General features: G+C 44.0%; 1 protein-coding gene across 1 annotated transcript in view; it reads left to right on the plus strand.

The window, feature by feature from the left end:
• Positions 1-235: 235 nt before the first annotated feature.
• PDE3A (phosphodiesterase 3A) overlaps positions 236-21173 on the plus strand; it is a 218846-nt gene continuing 197908 nt past the window's right edge. Inside the window, exon 1 of the mRNA XM_041398886.1 lies at positions 236-683. Within this exon, the coding sequence (XP_041254820.1) occupies positions 363-683 (321 nt within the window). The 5' untranslated portion in view covers positions 236-362. The remainder of the gene's footprint in view (positions 684-21173) is intronic.

A 21173-nucleotide genomic window follows, 5' to 3' on the forward strand; every position in this document is an offset into this window, starting at 1 on the left:
CGAATGTTCTTTCCTCGGCGCTGAGCGCCGGCTCCCTCTCGGTGCTGCCGGCCCTGGCGGTGAGGCTGGCGCGGGGGGAGCGGGGCTGGGGCTGGGGGCTGCCCGGCGCGGTGCTCCTCTGCCTGGCCGGCGCCTTCTCGGGCGTGGGGCGCTGCCCGGTGCGGCCGCGGGCGGCGGCGCTGCTGCTGCTGCTGCTGGCCGCCTGCTGCGGGGGGGAAGCGGTGGCGCAGACGGCGCTGGCGGCGGGGGAGGAGGAGGAGGAGGAGGAGGATCACTTGCTCTCCCTCGCCGCCACGGGGGTGGTGCTGAGCTGCCTGGCCGCCGTGACATGGCTGGTGCTGAAGCTGAGGCAGGGCGTCCTCATGCTCGCCGTGACTAGCGCGGCCAAGACCACGTCCCTCGTCGCCTTGGAGAGGGTCCCGGCGTCCTGGCGGCCCTACCTGGCCTACCTGCTGGGGCTGCTGGGCATCCTTCTGGCCGGCTACGCCGACCGGCTCTGGCCCCCGCGGCGGGCCGCCCCGCTGGCCGAGCCTCCCGCCGCCCCCCCGGCCGCGGACGAAGCCCCGGTGCTCAGGCGGCGGCGGCGGTCCAGCTCCATGATCTCCCCCGAGATGTCGGGCGGCGGCGGCAGCGGCAACAAGACCCACCGGAGGACCTCGCTGCCCTGCATCCCCCGGGAGCAGGTAGGGCAGGGGCTGGGGAGAGACGCGTCCCAAACTTTGCCGGGGGTCCCGGCGGCGGCGGCGGAGGAGCCGCTCCTGCCGGAGAGGCCGCGCACGGTGCGGGTTCCCCGGCGCGGAGAGCCCCGGGACGCCTCGGGACGGGACCGGGGGAAACCGGGCTGAAGCCGAGCTCAAGCCGGGCTCTCCGGACCAGGCTGACTATCCGCGGCTCTGGGCGACGAGCAGAGCGCTCGGGGTGTGCTTTTCCCTTACAGCTGTGGCCGGCGCTGGCTCTTCCTAAAGCTGGCAGAGGGAGGGCTGGGGTGCGCGGTGCCCGCTTGGCTCTCGCAGCCGGTGGGAACCTGCCCTCAGCGCAGCCCTCGGCATTCCCAGCATCACCTAGGAACCCCGCTGTTTCAGAGCTGTAGTTTCCTAGAAAGGCACCTCAGCCTTTTAAAACTTGCGTTAAGCTTGGAAGGGGTGTGTGTGCCTGAGCCGAGCAGCTCGCCCGCGGTGGGAGAAGTCCCTCATCGGGGCGGCAGCCGAGGCTCGTCTTTGCACTTTGCCTCCCCAAGGCTGCTCCCGTGCGTGTAATCAATAGCTCCGGCTCTGCCCTGGCTGTGGGAAGCGGTGCGAGGCACACGCGATTTATCTCAACTTTGTTTCCTCTGAGAGGCTGTGATTGGAATGGCTGAGTGAGAACTTTATTGCCGGAGACGCGTTCGTTTCAGCGCGCACCTCAAAAAAGCTGGAGAAAGAAGCGGTCAGGCGCCGGTGTCTGCGCTGCACAGCTGTGTGGAGCCCTGAGACACGGACACAAAGTGCGCTTGGTTCTGCGCTTGAGGTGTTTTTCAGTTGTTTTGAGATTTAAGGTTGCCCCAGAGAAATATCACTGAAAGGGTCGAGTGTAACTGGGCGTCTTGAAAGTCAGCGCAACCCCTGCTGAGCAGTGGCAAGGGAAACCTGGGGGGAAATACGAATCAAACGGCATTAAGTTTTCTTTTTCACCTAGTGTTGGAAAGGATTCTGTGCGCTGTCATCAAGTGAAGCGTGTTGTCATACACCTAAGGGTTTCTTTCAGGTGGCTTGCTGGATAAGCAGCAGAGTATTTTCCAAGTAATGGCTATGTCTATCTATGTGGTGTGGGTGGCTAGTTTGTTTCTGGAAATTGATTGCATCCCTTTGTGGTTGGTGTTGACATTTCTTAGAAGAGGGCCTGACAACCTTATATACTTGAGACTTGTTTTACAACAAACGCACTGATTTATTTAACAGTGTTGTTTAGGTAAAGTAAATATTTACCACAGACAAATACAGTGTGAAAAAGTAGAAAACTGACCGAGTTCTGACTTTAACAGGAACTGAGAGGCAACGGTGTAAGAGTAACTTGTAAGTACAATAAGGCATGAAATTATATTTATGCTTACTTGGTGATACTAGGCATTTCTGGTGGCTTATTACAATAATCATTTGTAAGGTCTTAAAGCATATTTTCCACTTGCTTTCACACTTCCAATAAATGCAGCCTTTCAGTTAACATCTCTAAATGTAATCATTTGGAGACAGGACTCAGTGACCATGGTGCTTGTCTCCTCTTATGGAGGGACTTCAAATCTCCTGCATCTACCAGAAGGTTGGACTGGTGATGGATAAGGAGGTAGACTCCTTTTCCCTCCCTGATGGTGCCTTATCTGGGGACAGTGGCCAGCTTTGCCCCGAGCAATTCCCACTTCCAGGCTGTGGAGCTGGGCTGGAGTTAGCTGGCAACTGTTCCATTCACCCGCTGCAGGATTTTGGCCAATTTCTCTTTCTTTTGTTCTCACTCACTATTAATCAATAGTGAGATCTGGTATAGCTTGTGTCTCTGTGTGACTAGAAATGGATGGTAACTTTGGAGTTTGGGGAGACTTTCTGTATTTTTTTTTAGCACAATGTGGCTGTGTGTAGGTGAACTCCTCTCCCTAATAGCTGTTCTCTTAAATAAATGCTAGCATGAGAGAAAAATGGAAAAGCTGAAACAAAGCTCTGTAAGGACCTTGAAGAAATGGTGGGAGAAGTGGGACTCTCTTACAGCAAACACAGTTTATGTTTGTAGGAAAAATCAGCTCCCTGTAGACTTAAAGAAAGTACAGGTAAATGTTTTTCTTTTGGACAGTTTTTAAATATAACATGTTAAAAATAGACATGAGGGCTTTGAAAGAAAACCAGGCCTTTTCTTGCCCCCCCTGTTTTTAAAAAACATCCCCTGGATGTTTCTGGTCTTGTTTGTACATCTGTGAGCTTGTTCATCGGGAAATAGATCCACTTTATTGCTTTGAAACACGTACTTCAATCTAGTGACTAACATTAGGCAAAGTTTTAGAGATCTTTCCCATCACCTCCTGTGTAACCTTTCTTATTGCTGAGCACTTAATTGAGCTTTTCTTTTTCCAGAATCTGATTCCCTTCATATCTGTCTGTTTCTGTTAGTGAGATTCTACGAAAGTTGGAATTTCTGAATTTTTCTTTTTTAGTCACACACCTCTCAATTTTAATCTGAATTCTTCCCTACTAGAATTTGAAGGTGAATCTATGTGGCATTGTATTGATTCCCTTCACATCTGTCTGTATCTGTCTGTTTCTGTTAATATGAGATTCTATGAAAGTTGGAATTTCTGAATTTTTCTTTTTTAGTCACACACCTCTCAATTTTAATCTGAATTCTTCCCTACTAGAATTTGAAGGTGAATCTATGTGGCATTGTAAAGGAGAGTACCAGGAACTGCAAACTGACAAAATGGATATTGTATTAGCACACCTTGTGTTAGATTCTTTTTCAATTCCAAAAAGAATTTGAAAAGAAAAACTTTTATTAAAAAAAGCCACCATCCAGAATTCAAATGGTACCATGATGCAACTTTCTGTTCTTGCTAAAAGTGCTCTTTTCCCATTTTCAGTTTAATTCTGTGCTTTTTGTGGCTGTTTTGTGTATATGATCCCTCTCTTTCCCAGACTTTGGCAGAGTGTTTGGATTAAAAGCTTCCAGCCTGGTGTGTGTGTGTAGATCTCATTGAGGAGTGTGTGCAGATCTTGCTCCCAGCTGAGTGTTGTCTCCCTGTGATTTCATCAAGGCTGGCTGAGGATGCTCAGCTCCTTGAGGGCTCGCTCAGCCACATTTAAAGAGGATGCAGAGCAAAATTGTGAATGGATGGATAAGACAGGGAATGAATGAATGAAGAAGAGCCTTTTTTTTCTTTTTTTTCAGTAAATGCAAAAGCGCCACCAAAAAGATGGCTTTTGGAGTTTTTTCTCCAGATTTTTGCATACATTTTATCTCTTCCTGAAAGTGCTGAGAGAAGGTTAGTGGGGGTAGGGAGGGGAGCAGAAAAGTGTTCTGTGTGTTGTTTTTTCCCATTAAAATATTATAACCCCCATGTGCTCTGCCTCTTGTGCCTCTGATCGATGTGTTAATCTCAAATAAAGCAGTCCAAGGGGATGCTTTTGCCTTGGTGGGCAGAATGCTGCACAGGAGATTGTAGCTGGGCAAATCTGCACCATGCTGAAGGCTCCTGATTTTGCTTTCGAGATTTGCTTGTTTAGGGAAGCTTTCAGCCACCTTGGATTTGTTACAAGTACGAGTTATTTGCAGCTGCAAATAGTTTGATTTGCTTTTGCAGGGTGTTTTTTACCTCAGTCAGAAGGCTGTAGGGGTACAGCACACAGCAGTGTCTGAAGGACTTGCTGGTCCCCCAACTCGTGGGTGACACAGCCCTGTGTGAGAGAAGGTGATGAGTCGTGATGGAAGGGCTTCTCCCATGTCCTCAGCTATGGGAATTTATAAAATTAGAGGGTTTTGGGAAAGCTGCAAAAGACAGGCTTCAGATACCCAGCTGCCAGGCCAACAGCTCCACATAAAAACTCCTGCCCATGCTCTCTGTCTCCTAAGGCAGACAGGTTTTCTATCCATTTTCCTTATGTATTTCTCTTTTGCTTTGTATTTCTGTTTTCCATATGTATTTCTGTTTTGCCCTCCTTCTGAGCAGTAGGAGTAGTAGAAAGCTCTTTGCCTTCCCGAGGGACATCTGAGGGTCTGTCACTTATTTTCTGTTGGTTTGAGACTTGGTGGCTGTTTTATTCTGCTGCATCTTTCCCATCCCTTTTCTCCTCATTTTTTCAGGCCAGTAACCTTGGTGCCAGACTCGTCTGTCTTCCTTCAGCAGTAGCAGTTGGGTTTTTTGCTCAATTAACTGTTTTTCATGGGGTTCTGGGTGGTAACCCTGCCTGTTCCCAGCCCTAGCCTGGGAAAGTTGTGTGCCGGGACTGTCCTTATCACCGCCTGTCTGTGGAGTTGAGAAGACAATACAGTAACAGTTCACATGGCCAAAGATATCTCTGCAGTGATAAGATCTAAGAAACAGTGGAGAAAAAGAAATATATTTGTCAGTTTTTTTTTTTTTTTTTTTTTCTTTTTTTTTTTTTTTTTTTTCCCCAAGGGGAAAATTAAGGCTTTATCTCTTCTCATTGTTTGATAGTGACAGCTTTGGTAGTGCCAGGAATATGTTGCTTCTTCCTCTTTGCTGGTTCTTTTTCATTTTACCTTAAAAAGTTCTCTTATATTATAACCAATTTTTATTAATATGGATTCTGTGCTCTGGCCTGAAAATGGGAGTGATCAGGGTGCAACATAGAGAAATCTAAAATTTTAGAGGGGAGCTGGCAGATTGAATTTAGGTACTGAACTTTGTGTCATGTAGACATGTGAGGTTTTATATACCATATACCTCCTGCTAATAAGCTTTATTGAGCTGTAACTACCCTGATAAGATTTAATGGCATTACCATTTAGGTCACTAAAAACTAAGGAATACTGAGGAATTATGTCATCTGGTGACTTGCTGAAACACAACCATGTAAAATATTAAAGAAAGGCTCCAGGAAAAATCACCCAGGGATTCCAGATGTAATGCTTTATTTTCTTTTGCATGGCTTCATTTACGCAAACCTGCTCTACTTGGGATTTTTCATTTCTCTTTCAGCCTCACAAAAATGTTAAAACTGCTGCTGACACTCTCACGAAGGGCTTAGAATCTATTTTTGTCGATTGGTTAAATCAAGAAACGTATATTATGGTATACTGGCAAAAAAAAGTAAAGTACAGTAGTGACTTTCTGCTCTTTCTGCCTGAAGTGTGAAAATGCAAAGCTGGGGAACTGAAAGAAATCCTGTGTACTCTGGGTTGTCATGTTAATTAAATAAACAGCCAGAACAGTGACCCTGTGTATGAAATGTGTTTTGAGAAGCTCGTTGGGGGTTGGAGGGGAAAAACAGTGACACATGATGTTTTGGACTTTAACTGTGACATATGTGTGAATTTCTCCTAATCTGCTGTTAGTGTTCTCGCATTCCAGCTGTTTTTTGTGGGAGACTGAGGCATAGCTGTGTATTGCAAATAGAAGGAATAGTGCTTGGGCTTTTTTCTTTAAAAAGGAATATAAAGAAATAATCTCAGCCTGGAAGCGGAAAGGTTTGCTGGGTTCTGGTGCCTGCAAACCACAGGGCTTGGAATGGGGCTGAGCTGACTGCAGCCTAAACGATTTGAGAATGAAAAGAGCACTGCTGCAATTAAGGCTTTGAGCCAGCTGCTGTGATTTACCTAGGCAGTCTGATGGAAGATGTACAGCTTGTAGCATATCCCTTGACAGATAAGGAAAGAAATGTACAGATTCAGATAACAAAGTGGAAACCGTGCTTTACTTTCTGCAGGGATTTTAAACTTTTTTTTCCTCTGCTTGGTTTTGAAGAAGTTTTTTTATGAATTGCCAAACGCTTTCCTCAAAGTCTCTTCTGTGTTAGTCAGGGTGTCACTCAAGGAAACACCTCTCACTTGGACTATGTAGTTTTTCAGGTTTCAGGAGGAAGGTGGTGGGGTTGGTTTATTTATTTTTTTCTTTTTTTTTTTTTTTCTTGTTTTTTTTTTTTTTTCTTGTTTTTTTTTTTTTTTCTTGTTTTTTTTTTTTTTTCTTGTTTTTTTTTTTTTTTCTTGTTTTTTTTTTTTTTTCTTGTTTTTTTTTTTTTTTGGTTTTTGGGAGTTTTTTTTGTTTGTGTGTGTGTGTGTTTGTGAGGGTTTTTTTTGCTTTTTGTTTGTTCATGGAGTTTTTTTTTTGTATTCAAGTTATCTCGCTCTAAGTCCTGCTGCAAGTTTTGCTTTAAGCCCTACTGCAAGTGATACCATCAGTCTTTTGTATTGCTAATAAATTTAAAAAAAAAAATGAAATGCGCTGTGTGAATTTTAAATTGTGGGTGGAATATCAGCGCTTTTCCTTCCGATCTGCTTTTGGAGATTCTCTGGGGCTGGGGGGAGAGGATGCGCCGTACCCCTTTGTCAAGCTTTGGCTTGTATAATTTATTTATTTAAGTATTCATTTCTTTACATTTATTTATTTATTTACTTATTTAAAGTTATTTATTTATTTATTTACAATGAAGGGGTCGAGCCGCGTTTCTTCTCCCTCTTGGTGGGTGCATGCCCTTGTCGCGAGCCCCTCGTGGCGCTGATGATGGTGATGATGATGATGATGGCGATGAAGGTCGCTCCCGCAGCGGGCGGGCGTTGCCGGCGCTGGCGGGCGCGGCCCCCTAGAGGGCACGAGAGCCCAGCCGGGCACGAACAGCGGAACATCCTCCACAAAAATCTGTCCGTGGTCCTTAACTCGGGCCGTGCCGGGTCCGCCCCGCGGCTGCCGCAGCCCGCGGTGACACAGCCGGGGCTGCCCCGGCGGGTCCCTCTCTGCCGAACGTGCTGGCACCTCCCGACTGTGTGTGAAATGGGAAAAGCACATGTCCCCCTGTCCTCTGCCTTGCTGAGGACACAGCTGGAGCTCGCTGTCCCATTCTGGGCTCCTCAGGGCAAGAGGTGCTGGGGAAGGTTCAGCGCTGGGCTGTGGGGATGGTGAGGGGACTGGAGCATCTTTGCCGGGAGGAAAGGCTGGCAAAGCTGGGCCTGTTTAGCCTGGAGAAAAGATGGTTGAGAGGGATCTTATCAGTGCATCCACATATCTGAAGGGTGAGTGACGAGAACACAGTGCCAGGCTCTCCTCAGTGGTGCCCAGCACAGACTGAAACAGCCAGCTCCACCTGAATATGAGCAAAAAGCACTGAGCACTGGATCAGCCTGCCCAGAGAGGCTGTGAGAATCTCTGGAGAGATTCAAAACCTCACTGGCCACCACCCTGTGTCTCCTGCTCCAGGAGAGCCTGCCTTGGCAGAAGGGTTGGACTAGATGATCTCCAGAGGTGCCTTCCAAGCCCAGCCTTTCTGTGATTCTGTGATGTGCTGATGGGACAAATGGTCCTTCACTGCTGCTGAACACGGATGGGTGGATGGATGTTTTCATAGTGCCACCCCAAGGGCTGCTGGGCAAAAGGGAAAATATGCAGCACAGTGAAGATGCTGGTGGTTGTAAGAGTTCGGTCAGTGAAATGGCACTGTTCATTTTTGTACCTGTCAAGAAAAGGATTTTGTGTCAGCTGGTCACTGGAAATGTGCTGGTCACTGAAAATGTGCTGGTCACTTCAGTGCTGGTCACTGAAAAGATTTTGTGTGTGGGAGGTTTTAAAATGAAATTGGGTTAGTGAAGGCATGGTGTGGGCTGGTGTATCAAGTTTTGGTCAGACATACAGAACAGTTAGGGTCCACAGATAGCCCAAACTTCTGAGCCTCATCCAAGAAGAGACTGAAATTGTACATAAAACCAGATCTGACTGAGGGGTATTGATGAGGTATTTGCCTAAAAATGAAATAATAGAAAGGAATTTGGAAGACAAAACAAAACAAACTCATCCCCAAACCTCAAAATAAACTGCCCCAAACCTTTTATTTTTAAGCTGCTCTGAAGAAGTCTGATTGTGTGAGATAGAGATAGACACTGATCGTGGAAAATACGTGCATGTCACAAGGTCTGAACAAAGCTCTTCCAGCTTAGACATTTGTATTTATTAGTTATTGAAGTGTATAGTTTTCTGCTGCCAAACAGGTTGAGGATTATAAAAACTGTTGTTGTTTTTTTTTTTTTTAATCTGATACTAGTTAGGAAGAAAGTTCTCAGTTGTTCACTGTGTGCTTTAGAGACTGTACTGCTTTATCTGAAGTGCCTACTGACTAGGACCTATCACTGCACGACTCTGTATTTTTACTGCAATTAACTACTGAAAACAAATTAGGGAGAAGATATTTATGAGCATCAGTACAGTTAAAGGCTCTCCTTCTGCCCCTGCACAAGGCTGGAAAGTTACAAAACCTCCACATATCAGAAATAGCTCCGAGCATAGCTGAGGCCTCCTTGGCTAACACCCCCAGTCCACCAGTGAAATATGTGGGGTTAAAGTGGTTTATTTGACTTTTGTATTTTGTAGGTTGCTGGAGTTAGCTTTCCTTTGTACCAAGATTTATGCTTTGGTTTGAATTTTAAAATAAAATCATATTCTGCGTCATTTTGTTTGGTTTTTTTTTTTTTTTTAATGGGATTTTTGTCTGCCTAACTCTGTAGGAGTGGTGCTTTTCAAATATTCTCATGATGCTTTTTCTGATGGCTGCTGAAGTCCTGAGGCACTCCCTGCTGACAGTTTAAAAAAAGCAACCCTTCCTCTCAGACTGGTTGGTCCTCTTAGAAATATCTCAGCTTCATTAAAAGCTGTGTGAAATATAAATATGATGATGCCTGCTGGAAAACTATCGCTGTGTTTTGAGGATCAAGTCACTGAGGGTTGCTGGGTTTATTTTTTGTTTTAAAAAAGCTTCTTGTTCCTGGTTGTCTTTGAGTAAATCATAATACTGTAGGGGAACAGTTATTACTGAGCTTCAAAACTGAACATTACTTATTCTGAGCAGCACCCTTCTGACTGATTCTTGAGTAAATTTGTCCATAAGCACAGTTGTGAAATGAATTCCAGACAGGGAAAGAATTGAGTATTTGAGTGGTGAAGGTTAATTGTTTTTTGAACTATTGCACTCCCAGCAGGTTGATGATACCTTGCTGGCATCTCTGTGTGCAGGAGCTGCTGCCAGGCTCCAGCAATAACCTAAATTGCTGCTCACCCTGGAGTACAGATGCTTTGAGTCTCTCCTACTTTTGCTGTATGGTTTTAAATAAACCCATGCGTGTTTGTGTTTAATGCCATAAAGGAGAGGCAGAGCATGAATCTCTTTTGTTACTGATGTTACATGAAAATACTGATTCTTGGCAAATACATACACCCCAAATTTACCTTGAAGTGTGGCTGTGGGGCTGGAGAGGCCAGTCTGCAGGAGCACCCTCAGGAGCCTTTCTGCTTGCTGCCTGGGCAGCAGGGGATGAGGGCTGAAAAGCCACGTCCAAGCAAGTTTTACTCCACTTTGTGGGCAGAAATCTAGATGTGCTCTCCCAAGCTTTTGGATGCCTGCAGAGTAAAACTTGTGAAACCCTGTCTATGCTCGAATATTGTCTCTCAGTGGAGATGACAGCTATGGAAAGGTTCAGAGCTGTGTGTGTGCAAGTGTGGATTAAAAAGGGCTGCACAGCCTTATGTACTGTCTACCCTTGCCTCTGTGAAGTGCTTTTGAGAGTATTTTTTTTCCTCTTTTGTTTTCTTTCTTCTCTTTCCCTTCCTGGCTTCTCTTCCCCTTTTTCCTTTTCTTTCTTATTGATGCCTGTTTGAGCTCACCAGCTGACAGATCTAACTGGGGTTTCTTTACAGAGTAGACTCTGCTGCTTCATTTCCTCTACAAACCCACCCCTCAAAGCAGCTACCACTATTTCTGTATTGGTAATGCTTAAGTCCTTCCCCCAAAACTCACTTTTGAAAGGCAAAAAGCTGTTGGATGCTCCCCTGAATTCTCTGGTGCATTTCTCTTCAGCTGTACTGCTGGTGCTAACTATAGGTGAGGGCAAGGAGGGCACATGCTGCAGCCTCCTGAAGTGGAATGGTGTTCCTGTATGTGGGCAGGTGCCTGAAGCCTTCTGGAGAGGTTTGGAGTTACTGTGTTTGGGGTGAAGCCTTCTGGAGAGGTTTGGTGTTGCTGTGTTTGGGGTGAAGCTTTCTGGAGAGGTTTGGAGTTGCTGTGTTTGGGGTGAAGCCTTCTGGAGAGGTTTGGAGTTGCTGTGTTTGGGGTGAAGCTTTCTGGAGAGGTTTGGAGTTACTGTGTTTGGGGTGAAGCCTTCTGGAGAGGTTTGGTGTTGCTGTGTTTGGGGTGAAGCCTTCTGGAGAGGTTTGGAGTTGCTGTGTTTGGTGTGAAGCCTTCTGGAGAGGTTTGGTGTTGCTGTGTTTGGGGTGAAGCCTTCTGCAGAGGTTTGGTGTTGCTGTATTTGGGTTGAATGGCCATCTCAACTGTGGCATGTGCTGTGATACATGCCACAGTGAGAGCATGTATCAGTGTGGGGCTCTGGCTGGTGAGAAGCATGACAAAACCAGTTGAAATAAATAGGTGACTTGTATTTTTATGGATAAGCACAATGAGCTTTACCTGGTAAAACTCTGTTAGGGTGTAGTGGATATGTTGTTGATGCTATGTATCTGTTCTCTGGGAAGCTGTGGACTAGTTTATATTTGCTGTTTATTAAAGCAGTTCCCTGAAATTTGCTGCATTTCTGTTGATTCTGAATTCTGTATGAGATGAAATGTTTTAAGGTAATTCATATGCTATTACTGAGGGTTTGGGGTTTTTTTAAGACCAGCTTAATGCGTCTTCAAGAACCATTCTTAAACACAGTCCTAATTGTCTACTGATTACACAAAACTGCAAATGAATAAACATTTTCTATTAAAGGATTTAATGCTGTACTCCATGTGAGGGATGGAACTGTGTAGACGGTTTGGAAGCTAAAAGGGGGATAAGGGTGGAAAGGGAACCTGAACCTTTTGAGCATTCCTCTTTCCTGTGACTTGTGGAGAAGCAGAAAACCTGTAGGAGCAAGGCAGGTGTATCCATAGGTGTGTACAATCTCATTGTTCCAAGCAGCATGGGCTGTGTTCGTGCCTCAAAACAGAGACCTTAGGAAGAAATCTGCTCAGTGCCAAAGGGAAATATTGCTTGTGCCTCGCTGGGACTGCAAACTGGCTTCAGGGCCACGCAGTCCAGAGCGCTGACTCCCGCTAAGGCTGCCGTGTTTGTGTCACGCAGGGTCACGGAGGATCACGGGGTAGCAGCGCCACAATTAGATGGGCTGGGGTGCTAGCACTGAATCCCATCTTCCAGCTTGAATTCCTCTCGAGGATCCAAGCCTGTCGTTTCCTCTTGGCGAGGCACCTTTGGAACCGGGGCCAGCTCATAGGAAATCCAAGGAACCGGGGCTTAACTGGAATGGAGGACATCTAAACCTGGCTTTCTGCATGCGTCTGTTGTGGTGAGACAGAGAGATGGCAAACACAAATGTTTCTTGGAGAGCTCCTGAGCATTTTTAAGTGAAGCTGTCAAGACAGATTGTCTATCCCCTTCCTCTCAAAGCTATCGTCTTTATTTCGGCTTTCTCTTCTGCTGTGTGTGGTGTGTAAATCTAATCCTAAAAATGTGTGATGTTCTTATTCAGGACTCATGGATAGTATGAACTTTTGATAATAGTGACTGAGGCATAGTTTCAATGGTTTTCATTCCAATATTTTAGCTGCCATCACCCTTGGATCTAGAATTATCTTTCCCTTTTGTATTATGCATAGATGAACAAGAAGATCCTTAAGATGAGCCTTAAGACTTCCTGACTTGGGCTGTGATCTGCCACTTGAGCAGACTTTTTGAAAACCCAAAATTTTAAATTCTGTGTGTTTATCATATCAGCATGCCTGGACACGGTGTCATGTTAAGACCTTTGGATTTTATTTTTCTTTTGGAAGCTGCAATTTATCTCTGTTTAAAAAATGGTAAAATTCTTCCAGCTGCAATAATATGTGCTTATTTCACGTTCTGATCTGCTTTATATATTGTCTCTTCTCAAATCAAAGTGGTAATGTGATGCTGAGAAAAGCATTGATTCTTAAGCTGAAGTCACTGTATTGCAAAATTTACTGATATGCACTTAAAGAAACCCAGCCCAAAAAATCCTCAGATGTGATGGAACAGTTTCCTTTGCTGTCATCCTGTGCACTCATGAGAACTTGGCCTGGGGGGCTCTGGCTCTTTTATTCAGTTAAGGTTTTTAGAAATGAGATGAAAGTAACAATTAGATTGTCTTAATAATTTATAATAGCAGGTTAAGGAGATGAGAACTTCAGGGAGAAACTTGATAGCCCAGGGAGTATCTTTCCTGTGATCTTAATGCATTGCTATCTAAAACAGTGAGTCAGTGCTTGTAAGCATAATTATGTCATACACTGTCTTCTGAATGCTTGGATCTGCAATTGCAGATGGTTTTAATGAAATTTGAGATAACTAACTTCTTAGCTGTATGCTGGTTTGTTTTCTTTTTCCATGTGTTTATTTAATAAAAAGCAAACTTAAAGGTCATGATATTGATGGCTACATGCTTTGAGCTAACAGCTTCCTCAGTGCCACTCTTCTGAATGGTCAAAAGGTTTTTTTGATCTGGGAATATTTACATCAATGAGCTGGTTTTTCCTGCCTCATACCCTGTCTTTTAGTTCAGGAAATCTGATTCCCCCTTTCCTCTCTCATGAAAGACAGGCCAAACAACACAAGAATGGGCTTTGGGCACTTGATTCTGCTTCTACATATTAGGAAAAGCAAATTAGATTTGTTTGATGCTTGTCTGTGAGCGACCACTCATCTGCAGTTTTGTCTGGTGACATTTTTTCCTTAGCTCATCTCACTTCTTTCCCTTCAACCAGCATCTGGTGATTTTTTTTCTTTGCTTTTGGTTGGTGTGTGTGTGTATGTTTGTTTGTTTCTCAAACCAGAGAGATCCACCCATGGGTGTCTGTGGAGACACTACCTCGGATTTTAAGGGATGATAGAGTTACCTGGCTCTAAATTCAGGAACTCTGAATGCAAAAATTCACTGATGCCTTGGAGGAAATTTCCATAGTTCAAAGACAGGCTTGCTCTGGTCACAGGATGTGAAATAAGCACGGGAAGGCAGTTTCAGATGAGCACAGGTAAAATTTCCCAGTAGCGTGTCAAGTCTGCCCTAAGAACGTGTATTAACTGGAGAAGAACGCTCACTGCTTTTTCATTTGTTAACACAAATCAAGAAATGCATTTAGGTGCATCTCCCCCTCTTAATTCTAATGCTGGGTATATTTATTAATTTATTAACCCCTCCATAGGGTTATGGTGGCCTTTCACCTTCTGGGCCTGTTTGTTCTGAGCCATGGCTGGTGTGGCTCGTGTGACATCACAAACATTTGTGTTGGCAGTCCTTCCTTGTGGAGGACTCTGAAGTCTGACAGTGGTGAGGATGACTAAGTAGAGACAGATTTATGTGGAAATCTTATTAATACCCATAAAAGAGAGAATGAAGGCATAAGAAATTTGGCTCCAAAAAAACAACCAAAAAATGCTCTGTTCTTAGAAACATTTGGCATAGCTCCATCATGCCTTTTGTGGGAACTGGTTCTTTGTCTGGCCTAATCTAGACTTCTTTTATTTTTTTTTTCCAGAAGATTACTAAAGACTTCCACTTTCCACAAACTTTCTCACAGTAGAAAAAAATTAATTTTCACTTTGGTAATGCACAAATCAGTTAATTATTTCAAAGATAATGAAACACAGATGTCTCCCCTTGTTTCTCAGCAAAGATTTAATGGTAGCTTTGCTCTGAGATCTTTCACTGCCTCCAAATGTCCATAGATATTACATGGTGCTCATAATCAAAGTGGTTTACTAAGAAGGGGAAATAATTTTCACTTACAGTGTGTCAGGCCTGGAAAGGAGCTGTATCAGAGATGTGAAATCATAATTCACTTTCTTTCATAACATGTTTGATACCAGCTGTGGGGAGAGGAGCTTCTGATGCTCAGTGTGCGCTAAGGCTCATGCTCTTGTCTGTGCAGCTGCACAGATTTTCTGCCTAGAAAACCCATCTTCATTTATGGCATAATCCATAGTATGTACAGAAATGTTTCATAAATAAAATCACCTTTATGTGCTTATTGCATGTGGGTAGAGCTTTTTGTCCTGGAAATAATTTCCAATGTTTCGTTCCTGTTGAATCTGTACTTGAAAACAGTTCTGGTTTGCTTTTAGTTGTTCCTGTGATGACCTAGGCTTTTGGTTCATTGGGAGATTGTGTTTTAGATCTTTAACTGATCCATCCAGCGAGTATCTTGTGCTTTTTCCATGTGTGTGTTATTTTTCCCAGCAAGCATGATATTCCAAGCTCACTCCTGATGTGACCACACACTGCTTTGAAATGGGAAGCAATAAATTAGCCTTTAGGGCTGGTTTATGAGCAAGACCTCATTCTTTGTTTACCTCTGCTTCTTGTATGCTTGCAGTTTTTAGGCCTGCTGTTAGCACTGCTACCAAAATTGTTACAATTTCAGAAGATCAAAGCAGCAACAAAATGAGGAAGAAAATAGGAAAAAATTCTTATCTGGAGGAGAAGATGATTTATATCGCCTTATGTTTGCCAAGGTGGAAATCTTCAGCATGAGCTGTTGCCTACAGCCTGGATAGACAGCTCACCTCCACTGTTGTCCCTCATCTGGAGGCAGTGGAAAGCATCCTGCATGGAGGGAATTGATATCCTGCAGATGGCTTGTTGGCCAGCAAAGGAAATTGCTGTCTTGGATTTGAATCCCAGGGCTGTGCCCCTGTGATGATAGCAATGTGCTCCTCAGGCTCCTGAGATGGAATAGTTCTTTTTGTTAAGTCTTGGTAAGATTTCTGAGCTTCCATCCTCACTATTGCTCTACTTCTGCTCCTGAACTTTGTCATTTGTGAAAGCAGTAATGCTGCGAGCAAACATTTCCTCAGGCCAGTAGGTTTTATCATTAAGTGGCTTTGTCAGATGCTTCTTCACAGAGCTGCCAGCATTGAAGTCTTTTATTTCTTTGGTGTTTGAATATTAAGTGGCACATCAGTGCTAAACTTGCTTAGCATTTGTATTGAGTTTTACTTTTAGGACACCATGCAGACTACTGCCTTGGCCTTCTGAGATGTGTAATATATTCAATTTGTGCTGGACTGGATGGGCAATAAGGGCATCTGGCATCTCCCAGGAATGAATATCCTGACAGATTAATCCTGTGTTGATTTTTATATTGACTTTTATATTAAATAGTGTTGTGGGAAAGCCACAGAAATCACTCTTATTTCTTCCTTGGGTCAGAGACATGTACTGAAGGTGTTAGCTCTGACCTGCTGTCTTCTGAGTTAGACTTGTCCTGTATCTCTGTGGGATTCTTGGAAGCTGAGAGGGAGGGAAACTGAGAGCTCTTTGTGTTGGGTGTAGTATATCTTGTTGGCCTTTCTTGAGGTAAATGAAATAATCAGGAGAGGTGAATTAGCTCCATGTTTGTCTGTCCCATCATCTTCCTCGCCTGTGTGATTTACCTGAGACCAGCTGGCTTGGGCTGGTGCAAAATCCATGGGCAGATGTGTCTGGATAAAATTCCCTTTGAAGGGAAGTGTGGTTCTCAGTGTTCCCTTGTTTGCCTTCTTCCTCGCTTCACCTGAGACCAGCTGGCTTGAGCTGGTGCAAAATCCATGGGCAGATGTGTCTGGATCAAATTCCCTTTGAAGGGAAGTTTGCCATCACATCTGGTCTTGGATGGATGAAGCCTGGAAGTCCAGAGTTCCCCTGGAATTCTTCTCGTACTTCACAGCTCCTCCCTGCTTTTTATATGCAAACAACATTCTTTGAGAGGCCTAGAGGGCGGAAATGGCTATGAACAAAACCCATATCTTTTCTGATATGTCAGAAGATACGACGAAAAATAGCGTGCTCCATGTCTGCTCATAGCTGATTTCTTCTCATCCTATTTATTTTGTAGAGGAAAACAGCTTGGTTGGATATTGGGGAAAAGTTTTTTATCATTAGTAGTAGTAAAGTTCTCTAACAAGTATGTAGAGCAATTTCATCTGTGTACATGGAAGGTTCTTTTAGAATAGTGTTTTAGGTATTTTTCCAAGTGGGTCTAGATACCTGCTTTTTCTTAGAGGAAACTATATTTCTTGCTGCCAATATTTCCTATTTATTTTGTAGAGGAAAAAAGCTTGGTTGGATATTGGGGAAATTTTTTTTATGAATACTAGTAGTAAAGTTCTGTAACAAGCTATATAGGACAATTTAATCTCTGTGCATGGAAGGTTCTTTCAGAGTAGCGTTTTAGATATTTTTCCAAGTGGGTTTAAATGCTTCTTCTTAGAGAAAACCATAGAGGTTGCTGCTAATTTTTCCTGCATCTGCCTGTGGGCTGTGCCCCCCAGCTGCTGGCCAGACTCCTCGTGCAGTGATTGTTCTGCTTGGTGCAGACCCAACCAGTAAACCCCGTTTATGTTCCAGTCAGTGCCCAAAGTGGGGTGTTAATCCCACTCCAGAGCCCAGGTGCCTGCCCTTGGAGGGGATTTGCTGAATATCACATCACATTTCTTGTCTCTTCTGCTGTTGTCCTTCTCTGATTCAGGAGGTGCTGTGTTATTTAGTTTGTATTACCAAGTTGTGATTGGTGGCAGACTCTTTTTCCCCCTTCTTTTCTTCCCTGTAAATGATAATGTTCAAGTTCCAGGTAGTCTCCTAATTGCTCTTCATTCTGGCCTGGCTACAAGCTGATTTATCAAGTCCACTTGTTAACTTAATGCTTTTATGGCTGCCAAGAGAGTGCTACACGGCCTAAGTGAGATGGAGTGGCTGGGATTTGTTAGACTTTGTGTGCGGGGAGGTTTCCTAGCAGCCAGATAAGGGACAGCTGTTTGAAGGGCACAGCAGCACCCTGTCACCCTTGCTCACGTGAGGGGCTTGGGAGAGAGTTCCCATGGGAAGAAGGGCTTGGGGATGGGTGTGTGTAAGGTACAGCACGTTCTGTGCCTTATGCCCAGCTGAGGAGTTCTCATCCGCTTGGGTTTTAATGCTTCCCGTCACTCCTTGTTGGTTTGTTGTTGGTTTATTTACTTTTTTTTTATTATTATTGTCATTTCGCTCTGAACTAACTGGATTGCTGTTAAAAATCTCAGCATGGCAGCTGTAAAGTTGCCTAATCAACTGCAGGAGATAATCTTTGCTAGGGGAGACCTTTGAATGCACTGACTGTCAGCAGGAATAGGTGAGATGCCTCCAGGTAACTTTGTGGGAAGGGAGCCTTGTTTTCAAAACTGTTCCTACCCTGCTTTGTTAAGAACTAAGGAACTGGTTAGTGGGACCTGTCATAAAAGTCCTCTTTTATGGTTGTGCTAAATCCTCTTAAAGAAAGCAAACAACTCTCTCATTAATGCTGCTCTGCTCAGCATAGAAATAAAGCAGCTGTTGTGATTGTCAGAGGCTTTAAGAAAGACTTGAAATTGGAAAGAATTTCCATTTGATCAGTTGATGAAACTCAGTGGGCTGTGACAGTGCGTTCTATCTCCATTTTCTCTTTGGAGTCTGAGAAATATGTTGAATTTGGGCTTGAGAACTAGTTCAGAGTTGCATTTTAACGGGGTAGGTGGCACCTGGGGAAGATAAGCTGCAACAAGAACTAAGATTTTCATAGTTTTCCTGTAAGTCAAATGATTAAAAATATGTGAGGTTTGGTGTATCAAACTTGAAGAGTAAATCCCTTCCTTCCTATGCTGGATTCCAACATTGAGCAGTGGAAATATTGAAGAATGTTAGTTGGAACTGATGCCGACCATACTGGTGGCCTGAAATACTTGGTTAAAACTACTTCCAGAGCCTTTTATAGCTTTGAAATTGCAGGACTGAATAGCTCTGAATTACACTAAAGCTTCTTCAGATGTCTTACCTTCTTTCTCTTGAACTTCTGGGGAAGCAGAAAGGGGGGAAAAAAAAAACAGAATCAAACATCCAGCATTACTCAGGCTTCTCCTTTTTTTGTTCTGGCATTTCCACTTGTGAGCGTGCAGGGGCATTGCTTGAGTTAGCTCCTCAACAGCTCTGTGTTTCTGCAAGCTTGGGGCTTTGTGAAGTGTAGGACATCCCTGGGATCCTGGGCTCACCAGGGGAGAGCAGGATCACCCTCTGAGCTCAGCAGTGCAAGTGCAAATGACACATTTCAGGAGCAGAACAACGTTACACAGGGAATTTGACTGCCAAACAGAAGTGTTTATATATAGATTAAGTATATATGAGTAGTTTTAATTGATGTGTGGGTACATGCAGGCCTATTAATAGATGGAAATAAGGAGAGGGAAAAGAGGAAATAAAGCACCACAGCTGTGATTTATCAAGATTGACATGAAAACAAATATTATTTTAGTAATCAGAGGAAATTCTTTGTAAAGCATGTACAAGAAAGGTATTTTAACCCACCTCAACGATTTCCTGCCCAGCCACATCCAAAGAAAATCAGACAGACTTCTTCCCCTGCCCCCCACAAAGGGTCACTTCAAAATTGTTTCTCCCCTCCTCCATTTCTCTTGATGTTGGGTTTTTTGTTTGCTTCAGATGCTTTGCTTTTCTCTTGTCAAATTCTTCTTTAAGGGATTTTTTTACCTGGCATGTAAAACCATGTCTAAAAAGTGCAGCTGTGGGGTGGGGAAAGGATTTAGTTTTGTTTTTAACTGTAAGATGTGCTGAAGTTGAAGGGCACTGAAGGCTGGGAAAATTTGGTATTCCTGCCTGGTGTGCTCTGTTTAGTGGAGGAGGAGGAGGTGCTCCTCAGTCTGGTTTGGTCACAGAATCATAGAATGGTTTGAATTGGAAGGGACCCTAAAGATCATCCAGTTCCAATCCCATTGCCATGGGCAGGGACACCTTCCACAATCCCAGCTTATTCAGAGCCCCATCCAAGCTGGCCTGGAACACTTGCAGGGATGGGGAATCTGCAGCCTCTTTAGGGAACCTGTTCCAGTGCCTCACCACCAAGGTTTGGGAAGAGTCACAGCTTTTGTGCAGCTGCTCAAAGGAGGCAGAAGGAATTGCCTTGCCCTGTCTGCATCACAGCTGTTTCCAGCTCTCAAACATCTGAAATCCTACCCATGTCTTGGGAGAAAAATGGTCAAGCACCATGAGTAACCAGAGACATGGAGATAAGTGCTTTAGGTGAAAGAACCTGGAAAAATGCTTGGTGAACCCAGGGGTTGAATTTGTCTCTTAAAATGTTGCAGGTTCATCTTGCCAAACTTCATCTGTCTGAGGGCAGCACTTCACTTAACACTGCAAGTCCCTAAACCTCTGTAGCATTCAATTATTTTTGTCTTTGTTTTTAGAAAGGATTTTTTGGAACTCTGTTCAGTACCACTCCTGCTTCAGTTGCCTGTCAAAAATGCAGCCAAAAGCCTTTTGGAGGTGGAAATTAAAAGAAAAATAGAAGAGATAAAGAAGGAAAATACTACTTAATTGGCTGCTCTACTTTCTGCTACCCAGAGAAGTTTCCCATTTCTCACTGGCAAAAAGACTTTGACTGCCTTGTGCTCATAAGTCTTCCCTCTCGATGTGTATCTCAAACCACAAACACACCATTTGTCTGCAGGGAATTATATTAATAATTTGAAGAGTGACTGGAAATAAAAACAAATCTGGTTAACATCATCCATGACCTGACTTGATTAAAAATAATTTCCCCCTTGAAAAACTATTCCAAATGCTGTTTCTGAATGAAAGTTTAGGTAATAACAGTGGCTGATAATACAGGACAGAAAAGGATTTGCAAGAAGCATAACCTTGAGCTCCCTTCTAGCCTGTACTGAGCACATAGATTGGAAAAGAATGATAGATGAGGACTAAATGAAGCACTGTGGCTTTTCATGTTTTTCTTTTGTGATCTTAATACTTAATGATGAGATTTATGTTTTCAAACATAGCTTTATCTTCTAAATATATTGTAGAAGAGAAGACTGAATTGTAAAGAGAGGGGGAAAAAGAGAGGGACTGTTTCTGCACTGTTGAAATGCAGCTTTAGCTTCAGCATTTCAGGAGTCAGAGGTTTCTGCAGGAGTTTGTGCTTGAGGGGCATTTTCTGCTGTGTCACATGTGATCTGGTCTGCTGAGGAGCCTAAGGCATTTCTTTGAGTCTGTCCCAGGTAATTAAAAGCACCTTTCAAGGGCATGGTGCTGCTGTGCCCCTGGCCCTTATTGCCTGGCCACAGCAGCCCCTGCCTGCTGGAAGCCTGGTTACTGGGAATTTGAGACTGTCTGTGCTGACAGACTCTGACCCCCAGGAGAATGCTGCATTGACCTGAGGCTGTGGAGAAGGCTTCCAAAATGGAATGATAGCACTGGGATTGTGGGTGTGGAGTTTGGATAGAAGTGTGCAAGATCACATAGCAGAAAACTTAGAGCTTAAGGTTTTAGAATATAGTGATATATATACAGCAAGATAGAGGTTTTAGGGTGGAGGCTGGTCCTTCTTCTTAACCTTCTCCATAGGGTTTGGTGGTTTTGTGGCATTGGATAAAAAAGTCCCCATTGTAGGGCATGGGTGGTTGGTTATTGGGTTGAAAGTGAAA

The sequence above is a fragment of the Onychostruthus taczanowskii genome, unplaced genomic scaffold, assembly GCF_017590055.1.
Source record: "Onychostruthus taczanowskii isolate IOZ18803 unplaced genomic scaffold, ASM1759005v1 scaffold15, whole genome shotgun sequence".
In the NCBI taxonomy this organism is placed as follows: domain Eukaryota; kingdom Metazoa; phylum Chordata; class Aves; order Passeriformes; family Passeridae; genus Onychostruthus; species Onychostruthus taczanowskii.